The sequence below is a fragment of the Podarcis pityusensis genome (genome assembly GCF_964106645.2).
Source record: "Podarcis pityusensis genome assembly, chromosome: 10".
In the NCBI taxonomy this organism is placed as follows: Eukaryota; Metazoa; Chordata; class Lepidosauria; order Squamata; family Lacertidae; genus Podarcis; species Podarcis pityusensis.
Window position 1 is genome coordinate 2,703,679 of NC_138035.1, and position 21,147 is coordinate 2,724,825.

The 21,147-nt window shown below is 47.3% G+C and overlaps 3 protein-coding genes across 3 annotated transcripts in view; 1 reads left to right on the top strand and 2 right to left on the bottom strand.

The window, feature by feature from the left end:
• The window catches only part of GOLGB1 (golgin B1), a 73,575-nt gene extending 65,399 nt beyond the window's left edge, over nt 1-8,176 (top strand). Inside the window, exons 32-36 of the mRNA XM_081022566.1 lie at nt 588-769; nt 1,744-1,869; nt 2,404-2,758; nt 5,707-5,757; nt 7,470-8,176. Of these exons, the coding sequence (XP_080878692.1) occupies nt 588-769; nt 1,744-1,869; nt 2,404-2,758; nt 5,707-5,757; nt 7,470-7,606 (851 nt within the window). The 3' untranslated portion in view covers nt 7,607-8,176. The remainder of the gene's footprint in view (nt 1-587; nt 770-1,743; nt 1,870-2,403; nt 2,759-5,706; nt 5,758-7,469) is intronic.
• A 1,363-nt stretch (nt 8,177-9,539) lies between these two features.
• Nucleotides 9,540-12,438, bottom strand: LOC308486377 (olfactory receptor 5T7-like). The gene has a single exon (XM_081023186.1). It carries the CDS (start codon nt 11,508-11,510, stop codon nt 10,488-10,490), a length of 1,023 nt encoding a protein of 340 aa, XP_080879312.1. The 5' UTR covers nt 11,511-12,438; the 3' UTR covers nt 9,540-10,487.
• A 3,723-nt stretch (nt 12,439-16,161) lies between these two features.
• LOC308457802 (olfactory receptor 5T17-like) lies at nt 16,162-17,115 on the bottom strand (the record flags this gene model as incomplete). Its single annotated transcript, XM_080971975.1, has 1 exon — nt 16,162-17,115. The coding sequence occupies one exon, from the start codon at nt 17,113-17,115 to the stop codon at nt 16,162-16,164; it is 954 nt and encodes a 317-aa protein (XP_080828101.1).
• Nucleotides 17,116-21,147: the final 4,032 nt, after the last annotated feature.

Consider the following 21,147-nt stretch of genomic DNA (forward strand, 5'->3'; position numbering starts at 1 on the left):
CCGAGCAACGGAAGCTCACCCCGCCGTGGGGATTCGAACTGCCGACCTTCTGATCGGCAAGTCCTAGGCTCTGTGGTTTAACCCACAGCGCCACCCGCATCCCTGGTACAACTGTATAGCCTCCTGCAAAAGTCAATGCACTTTGCTTCTGGAAACCCCTAGATGGGCCCATGTTGCAGTCCTAGGCACCTGCCTCTCCTATGGCCCTTCGCGACAGAAGTTGCCTTGAGTTGAAGCCACCCACTTCGCCACCCGCGTCCCTAGATATCATGTCTCCCAAGATATCGTAACCCAATTTTGCATGACAGTTCTTGAGATTAAGGAGCAGGTTTCCACCTTCCTTTGGATAAAACCGAGTCCCATTCTGAATCAAGATGGCGGACTGAACCTTTCAAAATTAATTTTAACCACTGATCTTGAAGCTGCACTGACTTCAAAACTGCACTGATTTCTTGTGTCTCTTTGAATTCCTGTGCTGTGTTGGGTATGAGGCTATTAGTTTTATAACAAACTGTGTTATTCAGTGGGTGGGTGGGTGGAGGCCCTCACTGCCAAGTCTTCACCCTGCCCCTTGTCATTGTCACCAGCTTCTGCTGGAGCAGGTAACCTGAGGCAGCGGTTCGAGAGCATGGCCAAGTCAGCCGAGGAAGACAACCGGAAGAGGGCAGAGGAGGAGCGCGCGCGTCGCCAGGCCCGGGAGAAGCAGGAGCGCCAGGCAGTCCAGAAGCAGCTGCAGGAGCAGGAGGAACAACGGGAACAGGAGCAGGAGGTGAGGCCGGAATTGGATAGATCTAAAGGATCTAAAGGTAATTGGATAGATCTAAAGGATCTAAAGGATCTGGGACGCGGGTGGCACTGTGGGTTAAACCACAGAGCCTAGGACTTGCCAATCAGAAGGTCGGCGGTTCGAATCCCCGCGACGGGGTGAGCTCCCGTTACTCGGTCCCTGCTCCTGCCAACCTAGCAGTTCAAAAGCACATCAGAGTGCAAGTAGATAAATAGGTACCACTCCAGCGGGAAGGTAAACGGCATTTCCATGCGCTGCTCTGGTTTGCCAGAAGCGGCTTAGTCATGCTGGCCACATGACCCGGAAGCTGTACGCCGGCTCCCTCGGCCAATAAAGCGAGATGAGCACCGCAACTCGAGTTGGTCACGACTGGACCTAACGGTCAGGGGTCCCTTTACCCTTTACCTTTAAAGGATCTAATGATTCTTTTTTAAGAGCAGGCGCACCACTGCCTCCTTCAATTCCCCTGGGAATGTCCCGGTGCCAAGGGACAAATTGATGATATCCCCTAGGGGGCCCCGCACCTCATCTGGACACGCTCTAATCAGCCAGGACAGGCATGGGTCAAGAGGACAGGTGGTGGGCTTTCCAGCTCGGAGGAGTCTGTCCGCATTGGCTGGGGATATCCGGTCAAAGTGGTCCAATACTGGACCCGAGGACATTCAAACTATATCCTTGTGTATGGCAATTATTCTGTCCGTGTTGTTTCTTCCTGTCCTTGTAAAATATTATGTCTATCTTTTCCCGGTTGTTGCTGTTCTCCATCATGCCTTGGGCGGAGCTGTTATCCCATTTTAAACTCCTGCCTTTTATATGTTTCCAGCTTTTTGTATCTTACCTGATCTGTATAAGCTGCCTTGAGTCCACTCTCTGGGAAAAAGGCAGGATATACAGTATAATAATAATAATAATAATAATAATAATAATAATAGTTTTATTTAATGTTATCCTTTCAGGAACCCCAGAGAAGTGAGGAGCCAAGGAGCAAGGCTCCAGCCCCCAGACTCTCGCCGGTGCCCATGAAAGTGGGCAGAGAGGACATTAGCTTGCCCCCTGTGCCACCGCCAGCCCCTGAGCACCAGGTAAGGGCTCACTCGTGCCCAAGATTGCAATGCTTTGGGGAACACCACTGGAGAGGTGCCACCCAAGAGATGAAATGTAAAGATGCAAAGTTTAATTTTGTAAACCATCAGACTGGAGGGAGGGAAGCCGTTAGGCTCAGTTGAGCCAAAGAGATAAAATAAGAGGGTACGGTGTTACGCAATGTGACTATATGTAAAACCAATAAAAATCATTTAAAAATAAAAAAATACAGTGGTACCTCTGGATGCGAATGGGATCCGTTCCGGAGCCCTGTTCTCATCCAGAAGTGAATGCAACCTGCGTCCACACGTCGCCGCTTCTGCCCATGCGCATGATGTCATTTTGACCATCTGCACATGCGCGAGCAGCAAAACCCGGAAGTAACGTGCTCCGTTACTTGCAGGTTGCCGCAGCACGCAACCCAATAAAACTTATCCCGAAGCTACTTCAACCCGAGGTATGACTGTAAACTTAGGTGAATCAGTTTGAGCTGGCAGGGCTCTCATTTTCCTCCCCATATTCCCCATGCCCAGACAGCGCCAGAGGAGGAAGAGGAACCCCCTCCAGCTCTTCCTCCACGGAGCCAGCTCTGGGGCGAGGGCGTTGCAGAGCCACCCAAGCCATCTTACGTGCCGCCACCACCGCCACCTGTAGACACAGAAAGCCAGGACTACGGCGGTGACTATGAGGAAGTCGGGGGCCCCTTGGACCGCCAGGAGCCTCCCAGCTTGGATGAGGATTACGCCGACGGTGGGGACTACGAGGAGATGCCAGGTGGCCTTGATGGGGACGAAACCATCTACGACAATGCTCTGGATGCCGAGCAGGAGGACTACGAGGAGATCCCAGATCAGATTCCCAGCAACCGTGGGGGAGCGCCCTTGGCAGGTGAGAGAAAGGAAGGCATTCATAGCCCTACCTGGGGGTTCCGCCATTGGGGATACTACTACTACTAATAGCAATAATAATAATAATAATAGTGCAGTGGTACCTCTACTTGCAAGGGTGGCGCTGTGGGTTAAATCACAGAGCCTAGGGCCTGCCTATCAGAAGGTTGGCGGTTCGAATCCCCGCAACGGGGTGATCTCCCGTTGCTCAGTCCCTGCTCCTGCCAACCTAGCAGTTCGAAAGCACCTCAAAGTGCAAGTAGATAAATAGGTACCACTCCGGCGGGAAGGTAAAGGGCGTTTCTGTGTGCTGCTCTGGCTCTCCAGAAGTGGCTTAGTCATGCTGGTCACATGATCTGGAAGCTGTACGCCGGCTCCCTCAGCCAATAAAGCGAGATGAGCACCGCAACCCCAGAGTCGTCCACAACTGGACCTAATGGTCAGGGGTCCCTTTACCTTTACCTCTACTTACACACGCACCTCTGGTTATGTATCCTTCGGGATACACACACGGCATTCCTAGAAGTGTTTTTCCGGGTTTCTACCATGCCGTGCGCATGCGCAGAACAGTCACTTTCAGTTGCGAAAACCTCAGGATCCGACCGGAGCTCCAGAACGGATCCTGTCTGCAACTGGAGGTACCACTGTAATAAATTATGTATACCCCACCCATCTGTCTGGGTTTCCCCAGCAGCTCTAGACAGCTCCCAACAAAATATTAAAAATACAAAAAACCCCAGACATTAAAAACTTCCCTAAACAGGGCTGCCTTCAGTTGTCTTCTAAAAGTCTGGTAGTTGTTGTTCTCTTTGACATCTGGTGGGAGGGCGTTCCACAGGGCAGGCGCCACCACTGAGAAGGCCCTCTGCCTGGTTCCCTGTAACCTCACTTCTCGGAGGGAGGGAACCGCCAGAAGACCCTTGGAGCTGGACCTCTATGTCCAGGCTGAACGATGGGGGGTGGGCAGTGCTTTTTTTCTAAAAAAATGTTTAGCGGTCCTGTCATTTCCCTACTCATAATGAACTACTGCCCCTCAATAAGACCAAACTTAGATTCACAAAATATTTAGGGGTATGCGTACCCCTGCATACCCCCAGGGAAAAGCACTGGGGGTGGGACTTCTGCATGCAGAGCAGGTGTCCTGCAACTGAGCTGCGGCTCTTCCCATGGATATTTGCTTGCTGCCCTTCATCCAAAGATCTCAGGGTGGTTGAACAAGGGAAAAAAGAGGGAATAAATCCTACATCATAGAAAAAGAACAAAACTAAACTATAACCTCACCTGTTCCACAAACACATTCAAAAGGCTGCAGAATATTAATCAGTCAAAGGCTTGCTTGAAGAGGAACGTTATTTGCCTAGCATCTAAAGATAGGCAATGAAGGCGCCAGGCAAGCCTCCCTGGGGAGAGCATTGCACAGATGGGGAGCCACTGCAGAGATGACCCTGTTCTCGTGTTGCCACCCGCCAGACCTCTCGAGGAGGCGGCACACAAAGAAGGGCCTCAAAAGATGATCTCAGGGTCCAGGTAGGTTCATATGGAAAGAGGCGGTCCTTGAGGTATTGTGGTCCTGAGCTATTTAAGGCTTTATAGGTCAAAACCAGCACTTTGGATTGGGCCCAGAAGCTAATTGGCAGCCAGTGCAGCTGGGCCAGGATCAGTGTAATATGCTCAAACCATCTTGCCTTGATGAGCAGCGTAGCTGCTGAATTCTGTACCAGCTGAAGTTTCCAAATCGTCTTCAGAGGCAAGTCCCATAATAATAATATTTTATTTTTATCCCGCCCTCCCCAGCCAAAGCCAGGCTCAGAGCGGCTAACAACAGTAAAATAATACAGCATTCTAAAATCAATTCATTATAAAATCAGTTCAAATCAAATTAGTGCAACCATTGGGCTAGAGTTCTATGAGGATTACCAAAGGAGGGGGGGGGGTCAGACTGTGCCTTGGCCAAAGGCCAGGCGGAACAGCTCCGTCTTGCAGGCCCTGCGGAAAGATGTCAAGTCCCACAGGGCCCTGGTCTCTTGTGACAGAGCGTTCCACCAGATTGGATCCACAGCCAAAAAAGCCCTGGCTCTGGTTGAGGCCAGCCTAAGCTCCCTGTGGCCCGGGACCTCCAAGGTGTATTTGTTTGAAGAAGAAGAAGAAGAAGAAGAAGAGTTTGGATTTGATATCCCGCCTTTCACTCCCTTTAAGGAGTCTCAAAGCGGCTAACATTCTCCTTTCCCTTCCTCCCCCACAACAAACACTCTGTGGGGTGAGTGGGGTTGAGAGACTTCAAAGAAGTGTGACTGGCCCAAGGTCACCCAGCAGCTGCATGTGGAGGAGCAGAAACGCGAACCCGGCTCCCCAGATTAGGAGACTACTGCTCTTAACCACTACACCACACTGGCTCCGTAAGGTCCTCCATGGGACATACCAGGAGAGGGGGTCCCGTTGGTATGAGGGTCCTAGGCCGTGAAGGGCTTTAAAGGTCAAAACCAGCACCTTAAACCTGACCCTGTACTCCACCGGGAGCCAGTGCAGCTGGTATAGCACCGGATGAATGTGATCCCGCAGCGAAGACCCCGTAAGGAGTCTCACCACGGCATTCTGCACCCGCTGGAGTTTCTGGGTCAGTCTCAAGGGCAGCCCCACGTAGAGCGAGTTACAATAATCCAGTCTGGAGGTGACCGTCGCGTGGATCACAGTGGCTAGGTCAGGGCGAGAGAGGTAAGGAGCCAACTGCTTAGCTTGGCGGAGATGAAAAAATGCTGCCTCGTTATAGCTGCAATCTGTGCCTCCATGTAATAGACATTGCCATAATCTAACCTAGAGAGGATAGCAGTGCAGCTGTGGGGGGGGGGGGCAAATGGAGGGCTGCCTTTGAATGCACCTGGCCAGGTAAGTGCCTGGGGTGTCCTTCCACGCTTGCTGCAAGTTAGCTTACCCCACCTTCTTCCCTTGCAGGAGCGAGCCAGGCAGGGCTGTGTGCTCGAGCCCTCTATGATTACCAGGGAGGTCAGTCAAATGTTTTGCATCCGTTTGGGGCTTGGGATGTGAGGGTGGTGGGGATGGAGTTCTGGATAGATCACCACAGCAGACGCCATAGAATCACAGAATGGTAGAGTTGCAGGGGACTCCAGGGGCGTATCTAGTCCAACCCCCCCTTAATACAATATTGTCATGGAGAGGTTGTTGAGAAGAGGAGATAAATGGCTATATTATATTTGGGGGAGTGTTCCCTGGGGTTCGGAAAGGCAGGGGCAGGAGGAGTGGGGTCTTTTTTTATTTCATAAAATGTACACCCTACTTGATTGTCAGAAAACCTCAGAGCGGTTTGCGAAAAAAGATACTAAACTTATCAGCTGTCAGCAATAATTCCAGACATTTGAGATAAGCATAGACTAAAAACAGGTGAAAACTCACACCAACTTTCTAAGCAAAGGGGTAGGCTTGTCTAAACAGTTTTTAGCAGGCATACAGTGAAGGCACCTGCCTGAGATCAATAGGCGGGGAGTTCCAAAGATATATAAATGGGTATCATGCGATACCAGTAGCAGCGCCAGTTCTGCCAATCTACACAAGTGGGCACATGTGGGGCAAGGCGATCTCGCAGGTAAACTGGTCCCAAGTTGTTAAGGGCTTTATATATTAATAGCAACACCTTGAACCTGTCCTGATAGCAAATCAGCAACTCTGAGCGCAGGTGTTATATGCTGACAAGGCCTTGCACCCATCAGCAATCATGCTGCAGCATCCTGGATCAAGCGCAAAGGAAGCACCGTGTGGAGTGCATTGCAGTAATCCAGCCTTGAAGTAAGCAAGGCACAAACTGCTGCAGCCAGACTTTCCTGATGCAGGAATGGTTGCAGCTGTCAAGTGATGCATCACAGGCGTATATTATGGGTTGGCACCTGCAGGTCCCCAAAAAGAGCAAGCTTGGTGCACGTCCAGGAGCAAAACTACATGGGTTCAGGGTGGGCTTTGTACTTGGAAAGACGGGGGGGTGTGCCAGACTGATACAACGGAGAGACAATTGGTACAACCAAGACCCCCCTTCTGTCTTCTTCTTCTTTGGCGATCCTTTGTAGCCAAGTAAGATTGTCTTCCATAAACATGGTTTTAACAATGAGTCCATAAGTGACTGTGGAGGCCAATTCTGGATCCACGCGTCCTTCCACAGTGGGGACATTGGTTCCCGGGCGGGAGTTGATCCTGGTGTGGATTTGCCAAGTGTGCAAGGCTGGTGGCGCGGATCCTGCCATGGCAGGCATGGCCTGTTCCCAGCCAGTTCCTCTTAGCCTTGCACACTTGGCAAATCCGTGCTTCCTCTTAGCACGTTTCTCCCTTGTGTCCTGAGTTCGAGTGTCTTCAAAGCCCATGACACCTTTGGTCAAGGCCGTTCTCCAACTGGAGCGCTCGCAGGACAGTGTTTCCCAGTTGTCACTGTTTATACTACATTTTTAAAGATTTGCCTTGAGAGAGTCTTTAAACCTCTTTTGTTGACCACCAGCATTACGTTTTCCATTTTTAAGTTCAGAATAGAGTAGTTGCTTTGGAAGACGATCATCAGGCATCCGCCCAACACGACTAGTCCAACGAAGTTGATGTTGAGGAATCATTGCTTTGACACTTCTGTAACCCTCCTGTGGTACCCACACCGCTGCACGGGAGAGGAGGGAATCCCAGCTGACTGACTCACCCTCTTTTTCCTTCCCCCTTTTTGTCAGATGGGGACGATGAGATTTCCTTCGACCCTGGAGACACCATCACGGACATCGAGCAAGTCGACGAGGGCTGGTGGCGCGGATCCTGCCATGGCAGGCATGGCCTGTTCCCAGCCAATTATGTGGAGCTGCTGCCTTGAAGCTCTCCGTTGTGATGTGGAAACGCCGCGTGCCCCAGCCCCGCTGTGCCCCCACCCCAGCATCCTTCTGTTTCACACCAGTAGGCTCCAATCCAGCCCCAGAGTAGAGAAGAGCTTGGCTTTCTCCTTGCAATAATCCCAATTCATTGAAATATATATGTGCTTTTCCTTCCAAGTGCAGTTTCCGAATTTGCTCAGGCTGCCTCCGGGCTTGATGCTTCCTTCCTGTTCTCTCTTTCTGAAGGAACTGCAGCTCCCTAATTCAGCTCTCCACCAAATCATAGGAGTGTAGAGTTGGAAGGGACCCTGCGGGTCATCTAGTCCAACCCCCTGCAGTGCAGGAATCACGGCTAAATAACCTCTGCTTGGAAACCTCCAGCAAAGGAAACCCCACCGCTAGCTCGCTCGAAGCAGTACAGTGATGCACAAATGAAAAAACGCAGCTGGAAGTTTGAAAAATCTGGGAAGGAGCCAGCGAAGTTCAAGGGCTGGAGAGGGTGTGCAAAACAAAAGCTCAGCTGCCTTGCTCTGGGCAACCTCAGGCGCTGCATCGCCGGATATTGTGTTAAATTTGTTCTGGGTATAAGCTTTTGTGTGCATGCAAACTTCTTCAGATACCTTTGTCATGGAGAAGTTGTTGAGAAGAGGAGGTAAGTGGCTATATTATATTTGGGGGAGGGCTCCCTGGGGTTCGGAAAGGCAGGGGCAGGAGGAGTGGGGTCTTTTTTTATTTCATAAAATGTGCACACCACTTGATTGTCAGAAATCCTCAGAGCAGTTTGCAAAAAAGGATACTAAACAGTTGGCAGCAATAATTCCAGACATTCAAGATAAGCATAGACTAAAAACAGGTGAAAACTCACACCAACTTTCTAAGCAAAGGGGTAGGCTTGTCTAAACAGTTTTTAGCAGGCATATAGTGAAGGCACCTGCCTGTGATCAATAGGCGGGGGGTTCCAAAGATATATAAATGGGTATCATGCAATACCAGTAGCAGTGCCAGTTCTGACCATCCAACTTTCAGGTATCTGAAGAAGTCTGCATGCACACTAAAGCTTATACCCAGAACAAACTTAGTTGGTCTCTAAGGTGCTACTGGAAGGAATTTTTTATTATTATTATTTTGACTGCATCAGACCAACACGGCTACCTACCTGCATCCAGATATTGTGTGCGTGCGATCGCACAGACACACACACTTTGCAACATAGGTGGAGGGGAAGCCCTGCTTATCTTTTTGTGTTGCTCATCTTGCAATGCTCTACCAGGGGAAAAACATGCATGACACATCATACACAGTGTGCATAAAGGGATAAAAAAAGAAGAATAAAGTCATTTATATTAACTCAAATCTCTTGCATGTGGTGGATAGAATATGTCAGCCTTCTGCTGCTCTGCAGTCATTTTGGACTACAGTTCCATCAGCCCCATGCGGCTGTGATAGTTGGGGCTAATGGGAGTTGTAGTTCAGAGCATCTGGAGGGCGTCAGGTTGGGGAAGGCGGTGCTCTGAGTTGGCGCCTCACCATTTTGATGGGCACAGGTTTCAGAATTTGCCACAAAGCAGAATTAACTGCGTGCTTTCAAAAGAGTCCTCAGGGTTCCTAAGAATACTCACCCACATTGATCCCTCAGCTATTAAAAATGAAGAGTCGCTTGTGAAGCTTCACGCTCATTTCCGAAGGTCTCAAGATCCCTACATGGCTGTGGGCAGATGCACATTTTGCTTTTGGGTGGCCCTAAAACCTCCTTTAATTCTAGGGCATTGTTCACATGCGACAGGCTTCCAGCAGCACATATTGGAAGACTTGTCAGCTTGTAGGAAGGCAACTTTTCTGATTCCATTAAACACACACACACACACACACACACACACACACACACTGTCCACCATGCCTCCCCCTGGGGTCTCAGGGCCAGAAAGGAGATCTCAGGGCCAGAAAGGAGATCTAGGGCAACCCCGTCAGATGAGCAGGGAATAAATAATGATCATCACCATCACCACCTCATCATAAAAACCAAGCCAAAGAATCAAATCAAAGTTTACAGACACACCATACGTTTAAAGTGCATGGCTTGCCTCAAGGAATCCTGTAGTTTGTTAAGCGTGCTGGGGTGTGTGTGTTCTGATATGTACAGTAAATAATAATAATAATGGGTTGAGAAAGTTGTATTTCATGGGCTGTGGCTGGATGAGAGATGGCTAAGGGCCAGGGTGGTAGAGAGCAGTTGGGTAGAGACTAAACAACAAAGATGGCGTGCATTTGGCTATATAGTGTATGGACTCTTTGAAATAATTTTCATTTGATTTTACAAGTGTAGAGTTATAACAATACCAAATACATATCCATATTTAGAGATTTCTATGAATCTCCAGACTTCCCACCATCGCCTCCATGGGTCCTATTGTCAACATTTTCAACTGCATATTATTTCATTATCCTTATTTTATACCTCTCAATATCGTCCATAATATTAGTTGCATTACAAGTGTTATTAAGAATCCTGCTAATGTTTTCATCTGCTTACAGTGGTTTCCTAAATAAATTATAAATTTCCCCCATTCTATCTTGAGGTTTTTATCTTCTTGGTTCTTGAGCCTTCCGGTCAGTTTTGCCATTTTGGCGTACGCCAACAGCTTGGTTTGCCATTCTACTCTGGTAGGGACTATAACTTCTTTCCATCTCTGGGCTAATAGCATCCATGCGGCAGTTGTTGCATAAATGAAAAGTCTTTTCTGCTCCTTTGGGATTTTGGTACAGACTCTGTGGACTCTGTCCAATGCTGCACTGCTAAGTCAGATCGCTTGTGGTGTGAGCCTCCATACTTGAACTTGCAAAGGGGAATTTCCCCAGGGGTGCTAAGCCCAAGAGGAATCCCTGTTAGTGAGGGAAACCAAAGCCCTTCCTCAAGCCCCCCAGAACCTTCCTCAGGGCTTCCTTCACCTCCTTGTTGCGGAGGCTGTAGATGACAGGATTCAACATGGGGATGATGATACAATAGAGAGTAGAGATCAGGGTGTCCACTTCCAAGGAGTAGCCTGTGCTAGGGCGGTTGTAGTTCACATCGGCCATCCCAAAATAGATGATGACCACAACTAGGTGGGCGGCACAAGTGGAAAAGGCCTTGTGCCTGCCAGTGTTGGAGCGGATCCGAAGGATGGCCGACAGAATGAAGATATAGGAGATGACCACCAGGAGGAAAGGTGCCATGCCCATAAAAACATTCGCGATGTGAAGAGCCATCTCGTTGACATAGGTGTCGCTGCAGGCGATTTGCAGAAGAGGAGGTACATCGCAGAAGATGTGGTGGATCCGTTTGGCCCCACAGAAGGCCAGGTTGGTGGAGAGCGCGGTGTGAATGGCAGAGTCCAAGAGGCCCCAGATCCAAGTAGCCGTGGCCAGAGGGACACACACTCTTCTGCTCATCAGTTGAGCATAGCGCAAGGGTTGACAAATGGCAGCATAGCGGTCGTAGGCCATGACGGCCAGCAGGGCACACTCAGACCCTGCAAATGTCATCAGGAAGAACATCTGGGCCATGCACTGGTTGTAGGAAATGGTGTGTCTCTGGCGCAAGAAGTTTACCAGGATCTTGGGGACAGTGACGGATGAGTAGCAGACGTCCAAGCAGGATAAATGGCTGAGGAAAAAGTACATGGGGCTGTGAAGGCGCGAATCCAGTTGGATCAGAGTGAAAATCATGGAGTTTCCCACCAGGGTGATGAGGTAGATGGTCAGAAAAAGCAGGAAGAAGAAGACCTGACCTTTGTGGACCCCAGAGAAACCCAGGAAGATGAATTCGGCCACAAGTAGTGTCTGATTGCTGCTTCTCTCCATCACGGTCAGCTCTGAGAGGAGAACCAAGAAGGAAGTGAGATGAATGGGGTCAAAACCGGGATTCATGAATACATGCAGGTGGAATCTTTCCTTCTTTGTGGAGCAGCCAAGACCAAGAGCCCCAGCCTAGCTCTTAGGTTCAGGGCTTCCCAGTCAGAAAGGGCAGCTTCCAAGATGGTTGGGCAACTCTGCTCCCCACTCCCACTCTGCATTTTAGATTCTATCAACTAACCTTGGCAGTAAGAGCAATTGGTGGTCCGGGTAACCTTGGAGGAGGTTTGGTCCTTGGGCAGGGGGCGGGGGATAACAGTTCCCTCAAGCCATTGGTTTATCTTTTTTGCCATAAGCCCTCTGGGCAATGATGACCTCCCTCTGTACAGCATTGGGTGGGCACCAAATCCCTTTTGCTGTTTGAACCTCCTGGCTGAGGCAGTGCAGGGCTCAGGTGTCCTGTGTTTACATACAAAAGTTCTCCCTTTCTGCTGCCATTGTTGGATCTGTTAGCATTCCTGTAGCAATCATTGAGCAGTCTGATAGGCTACGATTCTCAGAATTAAAGTACTTAGCAAGAGCTTGTTCCGCTTTCTTTTTGTAGTAGTAGAAATTGGGAGTTTCAAAAGATTCACTCCAGAAACACCTCCATATAGAACAAAATCACTTGGTATACAAGAATGACTCCACAACTGTCATCGATCTTCTGAATGTACACACTGGGCACAGAAAAACACCACATGGCCTGAACCTAGATCAGTGGTTCCCAAAGTATTTTGGGGCTAGTACCCCCCTTGGTTCCATAAACTCGTCCGTAGTTTATCCTACCCTATTGAAAGCATTATTCAGAATGGGACTTTGCACAATTTGCTAAAGAAGAGAATAATGCAATAAGATTTGAAACAGTGACAACTACTTGCATGTTTATTCAAAATCCACTTAAAACTATTTAGTTTAATAAATTTAATTGACAAACTTGAACCAGTGATACCAGTTTTCCATAGTCCAAGGGTGAGATGTCGTCAAGAGTAAGGATGTGAGATGCCAACAACAAGGAGTTGTGTAAGCACCAGGAGTTGCCATGTATCAGATGAGCAAACAAGGTGTACAAATATCAAAGCCCTCCAGCCTCAGGTGCGTGCCGGACATATGACAGCGCTGTCGTCTGCCACCTGTGACTCTTACTGGATCTGATCAATCCAGTTGAAGAGTGGTGAGTATAGATGTGTGTGTGGTTGTGTGTGTGGTTGAGTGCATGTTCCCTGTCTTGTTATGCTTGTTAATCAATAAAGCAATGCTGTAGAAAATCCAGTATTGGTTGTCTGAGGTTTACTTGTGCTTTCCTAGAGTGCACTATTGGTCTCATTTATGCTAAACATCAAAACATTAAAAGGACCTATTGGTCACAACACAACAGCACAGCACAGCAGAGGACATCTCTGCTGCCCACTTGCCTCTTAGTGCCCCCTTTGGGAACCACTGACCAAAATTGGAGGATGACCAAGAGAACCCTCTCTCACCCCCTTCCTTGCCCAAGTGCAACACAACAGCCCTGCAGTGCTGTCAGTGGGCCAGACTCTTCAGTAGCTGCTGTTGCCACGGTCCCACTTACTCTGGTAGTACTTTTTCGTGGTGAGGGAGTGGGGGTGTCTGTTGTAAATCTACAGCCAATGAATAAGGCCAATGCATAAAACCACTCTGGACTAGGGATGGGCGCTGCATGAGTCTCAGATTGCACTGAAAGGCAAACCTCCCGAGAAATAGGCATACTGCAAAATTCACTCTTCTCTGAATTTTGCAACCCAGTTCTCCAGTCAAGAAATGTATGTACTGGGTCCGAGTGTGCATGCAGATACATACCTTGGTTCAGATAAGAAATCAACAGGCATTATGTTAGAGGAAATGGCTTTGCAAAGATGTGTATCTTGGGCAAAATCGCTATCAAATTTGTATATTAGGAGAACATTGCACTAAAATGCTGATGGATTCTCAATACGGCATTTTTAATAAATAAATAAATAAATAAAAATTCCCAAACTGATGTGGAAATGTGTAGACCTGAATTTTGCAGTGGAAAAATGAGAAATGGAGAGAAACCTGAAACCGACCCAAGGAAGTTACTTATCACTGTGGAAAAAAAGTCACCGGTTTGCTCTCCTGAATTTCAGCTGTACACCAGGAATCTTAGCTTATTTCTTCATTTTTCAAGTTGTTTTAAACATCATGCACAGTATTGCACAGCAGCAGATAAGGAGTTTGCCTGGTTTTAAACGAACTGGTGCAGACAGACGAGTGATTCCTCCCCAATAACCCTATTGGCAAATAAAGAACTTCCTAAGTTTGGAGGTTACTTTGTGGGTCCCTTCATTTCTCTGCTCCTCACCTGGCATCTTCCTGCCGAATGAACTTGGATGACGGCTATGACAGCTGCTGCTCTGGGACAGGTGAAGAGGCAGTTTCAGATGCTGATGCTCCTTCCAGGTGACCTGGTGAGGAGAGCCAGGCAGGAGGATTCTACAGCCAGAGAAGGTGAGGGGAATGAAGAGGATGGGTGGGTTGCAGGATCCTTACCTTTCCTCCTGTCAGAACGAGAGACACACCTGGCTGTCACTCATTTTCTGCCCAAAGGAAGGTCTCCATTTCCTCCTGACCCAGCGCACCATCCTTCATGCATCCCCACATACCTTAAAACTGACCCAGTGTCCTGCCTGTATCTTGTGAGCCCCAGTCTGGAAGGTAATATGGGTTTTATTGTTTGAGGAGCCCCTGGAGAACATGTATTTGCATCATAAGGAATGAAGATCAAGGAGTCCGGGGGGGGGGAATCATCTCCCCCCTGCGCTTCCTTTTTCCTGGCAGAAAACACTGGCATCAAGGGTATGGGGTGGAGCCCGAGGGGGTCACAAACAGCAATGTTCAAACGAGGCCCTTAGGGACAATTCAGTTTGCAATTAAGGTGATCCTATCTAATTCACACTTTCTGGAACACAGGCTTTGAAATTTGCCCTTGTTCAGATTTTGCAATAATAATAATAATAATAATAATAATAATAATAATAATATGCCATCCATCTAACTGGGTTGCCCCAGCCACTCTGGGCAGCTCCCAACAAAATATGAAAAACACAGTAAATGCAACAACCCTCCCCCTTAAAGAACCGTCTCAACGACTAATTTGCAAGAGGGATTAAAAATGAACTGTGTGGGGGAAAAATAATATGAATTAAAGGTTTTATTCTGTGAAAGATTTGGAAAAGAAAAGAGGCTTTCTCTGTGACGCAGCAATAAATCTGACTCGATATGGACAGGCAGACCTTCGCTGCAGGATACAGGGTCTTAGGGAGGAAGAGCCGTGGATCGGTTATCAGTTTGGGATCGTAAATTTGAAAGGCTATTACCCTCCTGGAGGACTAATTTACAATGCAGCGGGTCTGGAAAGTTAATGAGCGGACATTTAGACTGTATTTCATTGGAGTGGCAAGATGGCAATGTCTGCTCGAACGAATGCCTGGACTATTGGATTTCTGTGAGAGATCTATGAGAGAGCATTACAAAGCCCACACAGAGATATAAACAAGACTGTTTCTTTCAATCCATTTGTGGAGAGAGGTGACAGAAAAGGAAAATGAGTAACGACAAAGAGTTGAGAAAATGGGACTGAAAACATCATTGTAAACATGAAAGCAGCAGAAATATAGATGATTGGACTCCGGCCAATCGCGAAGCATGGGTACCCCCCACAAAAATTTATAATTTGGAAAACATTTGGACTTTATGATGTGTATTGATACAATTTGGACTAATTGGTATGATATGTTTAATTTGGTAAATGGAAACTTAATAATTTATTTTTTTTAAAAGAAAAACACAGTAAATGCAGTCAATTAATGTGTGTAAAAATGCATGAATTAGGGCAAAGTAGGAGAAAAGGCGTATTTGTTGTTGTTGTTGTTGAATTTATATACTGCCATATACCTGAAGGTCTGAAGGCAGTTCACAGAATATTTTAGGTGGAATCGTGTTGGGAAATGGGGTACAGTGGTACCTCGGGTTAAGTACTTAATTGGTTCTGGAGGTCCGTTCTTAACCTGAAACTGTACTTAACCTGAAGCACCACTTTAGCTAATGGGGCCTCCTGCTGCCGCCATGCCGCTGAAGCACAATTTCTGTTCTCCTCCTGAAGCAAAGTTCTTAACCTGAGGTACTATTTCTGGGTTAGCGGAGTCTGTAACCTGAAGCATATGTAACCCGAGGTACCACTGTATATTAAACAAAATCACATTCAAAATTGACTTTGCACTAAGATACTAGCGATTTTTCAAGAAGATTGAAAAACAACAACTACACAATCTAATGTGAAAACAAGGAGATCTGAAGTTAATAGCGAAAAATTGAAATATTTCCCATATTTTTCTCAAGGGGCTAAACAGAAACAGGAGGACACAACAAGAACAAACGTTAAAGGATTGGGGGACAGTCTGAGCTTTGAGGCTGGCTCCCCTTGTGACAGTGCGCCATGTTGAATTTGGGAGCTAAGCAGCTCTTCAGACTGGGAGACAATGCAGTTGCTGAACTGGGTGTTAGACACAAGACCCAGTGCAGAATCATGAGCTAATTCTTTGGAATCTGTCTAGTATTGCTGAATCAGGTCTAACCAATGGGAATATGGCGTTAGCCACTGAACTTTGATCCCCAAGGGAAATTTCTCCAAAGGTAGGAGACTCTGTTAATGAGGAAGATCAGAGCCCTTCCTCAAGCCCCCCAGAACCTTCCTCAGGGCTTCCTTCACCTCCTTGTTGCGGAGGCTGTAGATGACAGGATTCAACATGGGGATGATGATACAATAGAGAGTGGAGATCAGGGTGTCCACTTCCAAGGAGTAGCCTGCGCTCGGGCGGTTGTAGTTCACATTGGCCATCCCAAAATAGATGATGACCACAACTATGTGGGCAGCGCAAGTGGAGAAGGCTTTTCGCCTGCCAGTGTTTGAGCGGATCCGAAGGATGGCCGACAGAATGAAGATGTAGGATATGACCACCAGGAGGAAAGTCCCCAGGCTGACAAATACACTTGCTACATGAAGGGCCATCTCGTTGACGTAGGTGTCGCTGCAGGCGATTTGCAGAAGAGGAGGGGCATCGCAGAAGATGTGGTGGATCTGGTTGGCCCCACAGAAGGCCAGTTTGGTGGAGAGCACGGTGTGAATGGTGGAGGCCAGGAGGCCACAGGTCCAAGAAGCAGTAGCCAGAGGGACACACACTCTTCTGCTCATCAGGTGAGCATAGCGCAAGGGTTGACAAATGGCGGCATAGCGGTCATAGGCCATGACGGCCAGCAGGGCACACTCGGTTGCAGAAAATATCATCAGGAAGAACATCTGGGCCATGCACTGGTTGTAGGAAATGTTGTGTCTCTGGTGCAAGAAGTTCACCAGGATCTTGGGGATGGTGACAGACGAGTAGTAGATATCTATGAAAGCTAAATGGCTGAGGAAAAAGTACATGGGGCTGTGGAGGCGCGAATCCAGCTGGATCAGAACGAAGATCACCCCATTTCCCACCAGGGTGAAGAGGTAGATGGCCAGGAAGAGCAGGAAGAGGAAGGACTGACCCTTGTGGACCCCAGAGAAACCCAAGAAGATGAATTCGGTCACCACCAGCGTCCGATTGCTGCCTTCCATGGACTGCATCAAGGTCAACTCTGAGAAGAGAACCAGGAAGCAGGAGAGAGTTGGCAAAAGCTGTGTTGGTTATGTGGAATATTTCCTTATTTATGGAACAATCAAGACAAAAAGCCCCACACCAGTTCTTAGGGCAGGGCTTCCCAATCAGAAGGTGCAGCTGCCCAAATGGTTAGGTTACTCTGCACACACACGCAGAGAGAGCTCTCCCTTTTTGATGCTAACTACTATCCTCTGCAGTAGGAGCAATCGTTGATCCAGACATCACTGGAGGAGATTTGGTCTTAGGGGCCAGAAGTAATGCTGTACTGGGGAAACACTGAATGGAATACCCTGAACCGACCCCTTAAGCTATTCTTGTTGTAAGACAGTGGTGGCCAAACTTGGCCCTCCAGCTGTTTTGGGACTACAATTCCCATCATCCCTGACCACTGGTTCTGTTAGCTAGGGATGATGGGAGTTGTAGTCCCCAAACTGCTGGAAGGCCAAGTTTGGCCACCACTGTTGTAAGACCTCTGAGCAGTTGTGACCACACTGTGTAGAACTCTAGGGGGGCACCAAATACCTGTTTGCTGATTTGAACAAAGAATTTGCATCTCTCTCTCTCTCTCTCTCTCTCTCTCTCTCTCACACACACACACACACACACACACTGTATCTTTGCAGCGTTCATGCATCCAGCATGTGCATTTTGCTTCCAGAGTTGGATCTCTTAGCATCTCTCTAGCAATTATTGATCAGTCTGATAGGCTGCTGTTCTCAGAATTAAAGTGCTTAGCTCAACTTGCTGCTGTTGTTCTATTTGGGAGATTTGGAAGATTTACTTCAGTAACACTTTCATATATAACGAAATCAACTGGACTGCAAAAATGACTCTACAACAGCCATTGATTTTCTGGATATATACATTAGACGCAGGAACAGCACATGGCCTGAACCTAGATCCATGTTTCCCAAAATTATTTGGGTCCCTGCTCCCTTGGTTCCATAACCACATCCCTGTTGTTGTTGTTGTTTAGTCGTTTAGTCGTGTCTGACTCTTCGTGACCCCCTGGACCAGAGCACGCCAGGCACTCCTGTCTTCCACTGCCTCCCGCAGTTTGGTCAAACTCATTCTGATCCCCTAATAAAAAGCCTTATTCATAATAGCAGTCTGCATGAACTGCTAACCATGAAATTTGAACCAGTAACATTAGGATCGTGTGTCTAAATGTTCCATTGGACATTGTAGCACCACTTTTCTTTCTCAAACATTTATTCAAAATGCAATCAAAACTTTTCAGTTTGTTTAATTCAGTTTATGAACTTGATCTGTCAATGCCAGCTTTTCAATGTCTTCTTGTCGTTTACACCTACAGCGCCTTACTGCTGGCCCTTGGCCTCTTAGCGCTCCTGGGAAATTCCCACCAGCCCTCTTGGAGAATCACTCACCTGGAGGATAGCATCCTCCTCACTTAGCCATTCTGAGCACTGCAGCCTCAAAGATTCTAAGATCCTCAATTTGGCATCCACACAGACATTCCAGTTGTCACATTAGGATAATTTATTAAAGAATAAAAAGTAGGGGGGAAGCAGGCAGAAGGTCAAAACAGAATGCAAAATAAACCAGTAGAAATAAAACCGGATGACTCCTAGCCTATCCACCACACTAGAGTCGTTCTAATTTACTCACAAGTAAGCAGCAAGGATGGGCAGCTCCCCTGGCCATGGGGAGGGAGGAAAGCTGCAGGGGTGTCTCAGCTTTTTAAAGTCTCCCCACACCCACACCCCGGGCCAGATTTAGGTTTGATGAGGCCCTAAGCAACTGAAGGTAATGGGGCCCTTGATATGTCCAGCTGTCCTTTGTCAACAACAAATTGTCCCTGTTTTTTGTGTTGAATATATGCTATATGGTAATTGATGGACCTAATAGGTATCTCAAGCCAATTGCACATAACAAAATATGTATTTTATGAAAGTAATTGTTGAACTGAAATACAATTAAGAAGAAGTATATGAATAGTGAAAGAAGAAGTATACTAATAGTGAAATAATTATTAAGCTCTAACTTAAAATGATTGGGGGCCCATGACTTACACCATAGGAGCCTACACAACACAAAACACTGTTGCTGTCTGTAGGTTTTATTTTATTTGTTTTTTATCTTCTATTTTGGAAATGTACATCCAGTTTTTCCCCCTCTAAATTTTTTTTTGGGCCCCCAAGAGAGTGGGGCCCTAAGCCATAGCTTGTTTAGCTTATACATAAATCCAGCACTGTGGGATGCCAGAGCCAGTTGCTCAACACCCTCGTGTTAAGAATCTTAACTTCCCCTTTTGCATTTGAAAAGAGCGATGGAAAGATATGGGGGAGCTTGACTTAAAAGATGGGGGGAGGCTTTCTTTGCGCAGGTGACCTCCGGCAAAAGTTCAGCTACCCTGGCTAATAGCCACTGATAGACTTCCCCTCCTCCTTTAATTTGTCTAACCCCTATTAAAAGCTGATTAGGGCAAGGCTACCATGATATGTTGAGGCAGCTAAACCCTTCAATGTTTTCTGCACTGTGAGACACACTACTTTTTGGTGGGCGGAGGAAATGTCTGTCCTGAATCTACAGCCCATGAGTAAGTCTGATGCATAAAACCGCTTTTGACTAGGGAGGGGGGAGGGCATCAAATTCAGTTTACATTTAAAAACAGACTTAACTAATCTGCACTTTCTGAAACGCTGGGGGGGGGGGCTGGAAGGACCCTTCAAAATTTGCACTTCCACGAATTTTGCAATACAGGTCCCCCACTGAGGAAATGGCTGGCATCTGCAGTGGCTGAATGTGTGCGCAAATAGATACATTACTCAAACGCATGCATTATTTTAAGGGAAACTGATATGCAAATATCTGTATATTGCCTAAAATTGCAATCTGCTGGGTACTAAAATGCTGGTGAATTTTTTGTGAGTACTTGGGAAAATAAAATAAAATCCCCAAACTGATATGGAGAACTAAACTTAAGAGCGGAAAAAGGAGAAATCAAAACTGACACATCACCCAATCCTTACACTGGACAGAATGAAGTCAACTGAAGCAGACTGCTTGCCGCTTTGAGCATGTCAAAGCTCTGTCGTCTTGTATGGAACATCGAACAGCTTTGCGCCCAGCTGTCAATCAGCCAGCCCAGATGATTCCTTCATTTCCCTCATGCTTTAACCATCATATACAATATTACGCAGTGGCGGATGTGACATTTGCATGGTTTTAAGCAAACTGCTCCTTTTATTTCTCTGCTCCTCACCTGGCAACTTCTGGCCTGTGGAACTCAGCTGGTTGCTGCTGGGCTTGGAAGGATGTAGAGATACTTGGTTTCAGACGCTGATGTTTCTTCCATGTCCCCCATTTGAGGAGGACCAGGCAGGAGGACCTGGAGGCAAGAGAAGGGTAGCAGAGTCTCCACCTTTTCTCTTGTCAGAACAAGGGATGGACCAGGCTGGGGCTCATCCTCAGCCCAAGGAATGGTTTCACCCTCCTTGTCCTTCAGGCATCACCATACACCCTATAATTGGTCACAGTTCTGCCTGCATCTTGTGGCCCAAACTCCAGCAGGGAAGAGAGCTTTTATTGTGTGTTTGAGCAGCCCTTGAAGAGGGAAGGAATATCAGGGAGTGCAGGAAAAGACATCTCTTTCCCTTGGGTTTTCCCCTTGATAGAAAATGCTGGTGCCAAGGGTACAGATTAGATCTCAAGGGGATCAGGGAATAGCAGTGTTCAAATGAGGCTCTCAGGGAGGAGGGGCGGAGGAAATGAATTCAATCTGCATTTGATTCACACTTTCCAAAAAAACAGTACGAAGATCAAAACACAGCCAGCATTTCAAATTTGTACTTCTCCAGATCATACAGGGCAGATATCCAGCACAAGTCATATTTGCAGAACTATACGGGCGAACGTAAAATATGGAGAAAAGGTTGCATTTAAAGGGGAAATGGTGTTTCAAAGAATGAATATATCAAGCAAGGCTGCATACAAGAATGTGTGTGTCAGGAGAACTTTGCACTAAG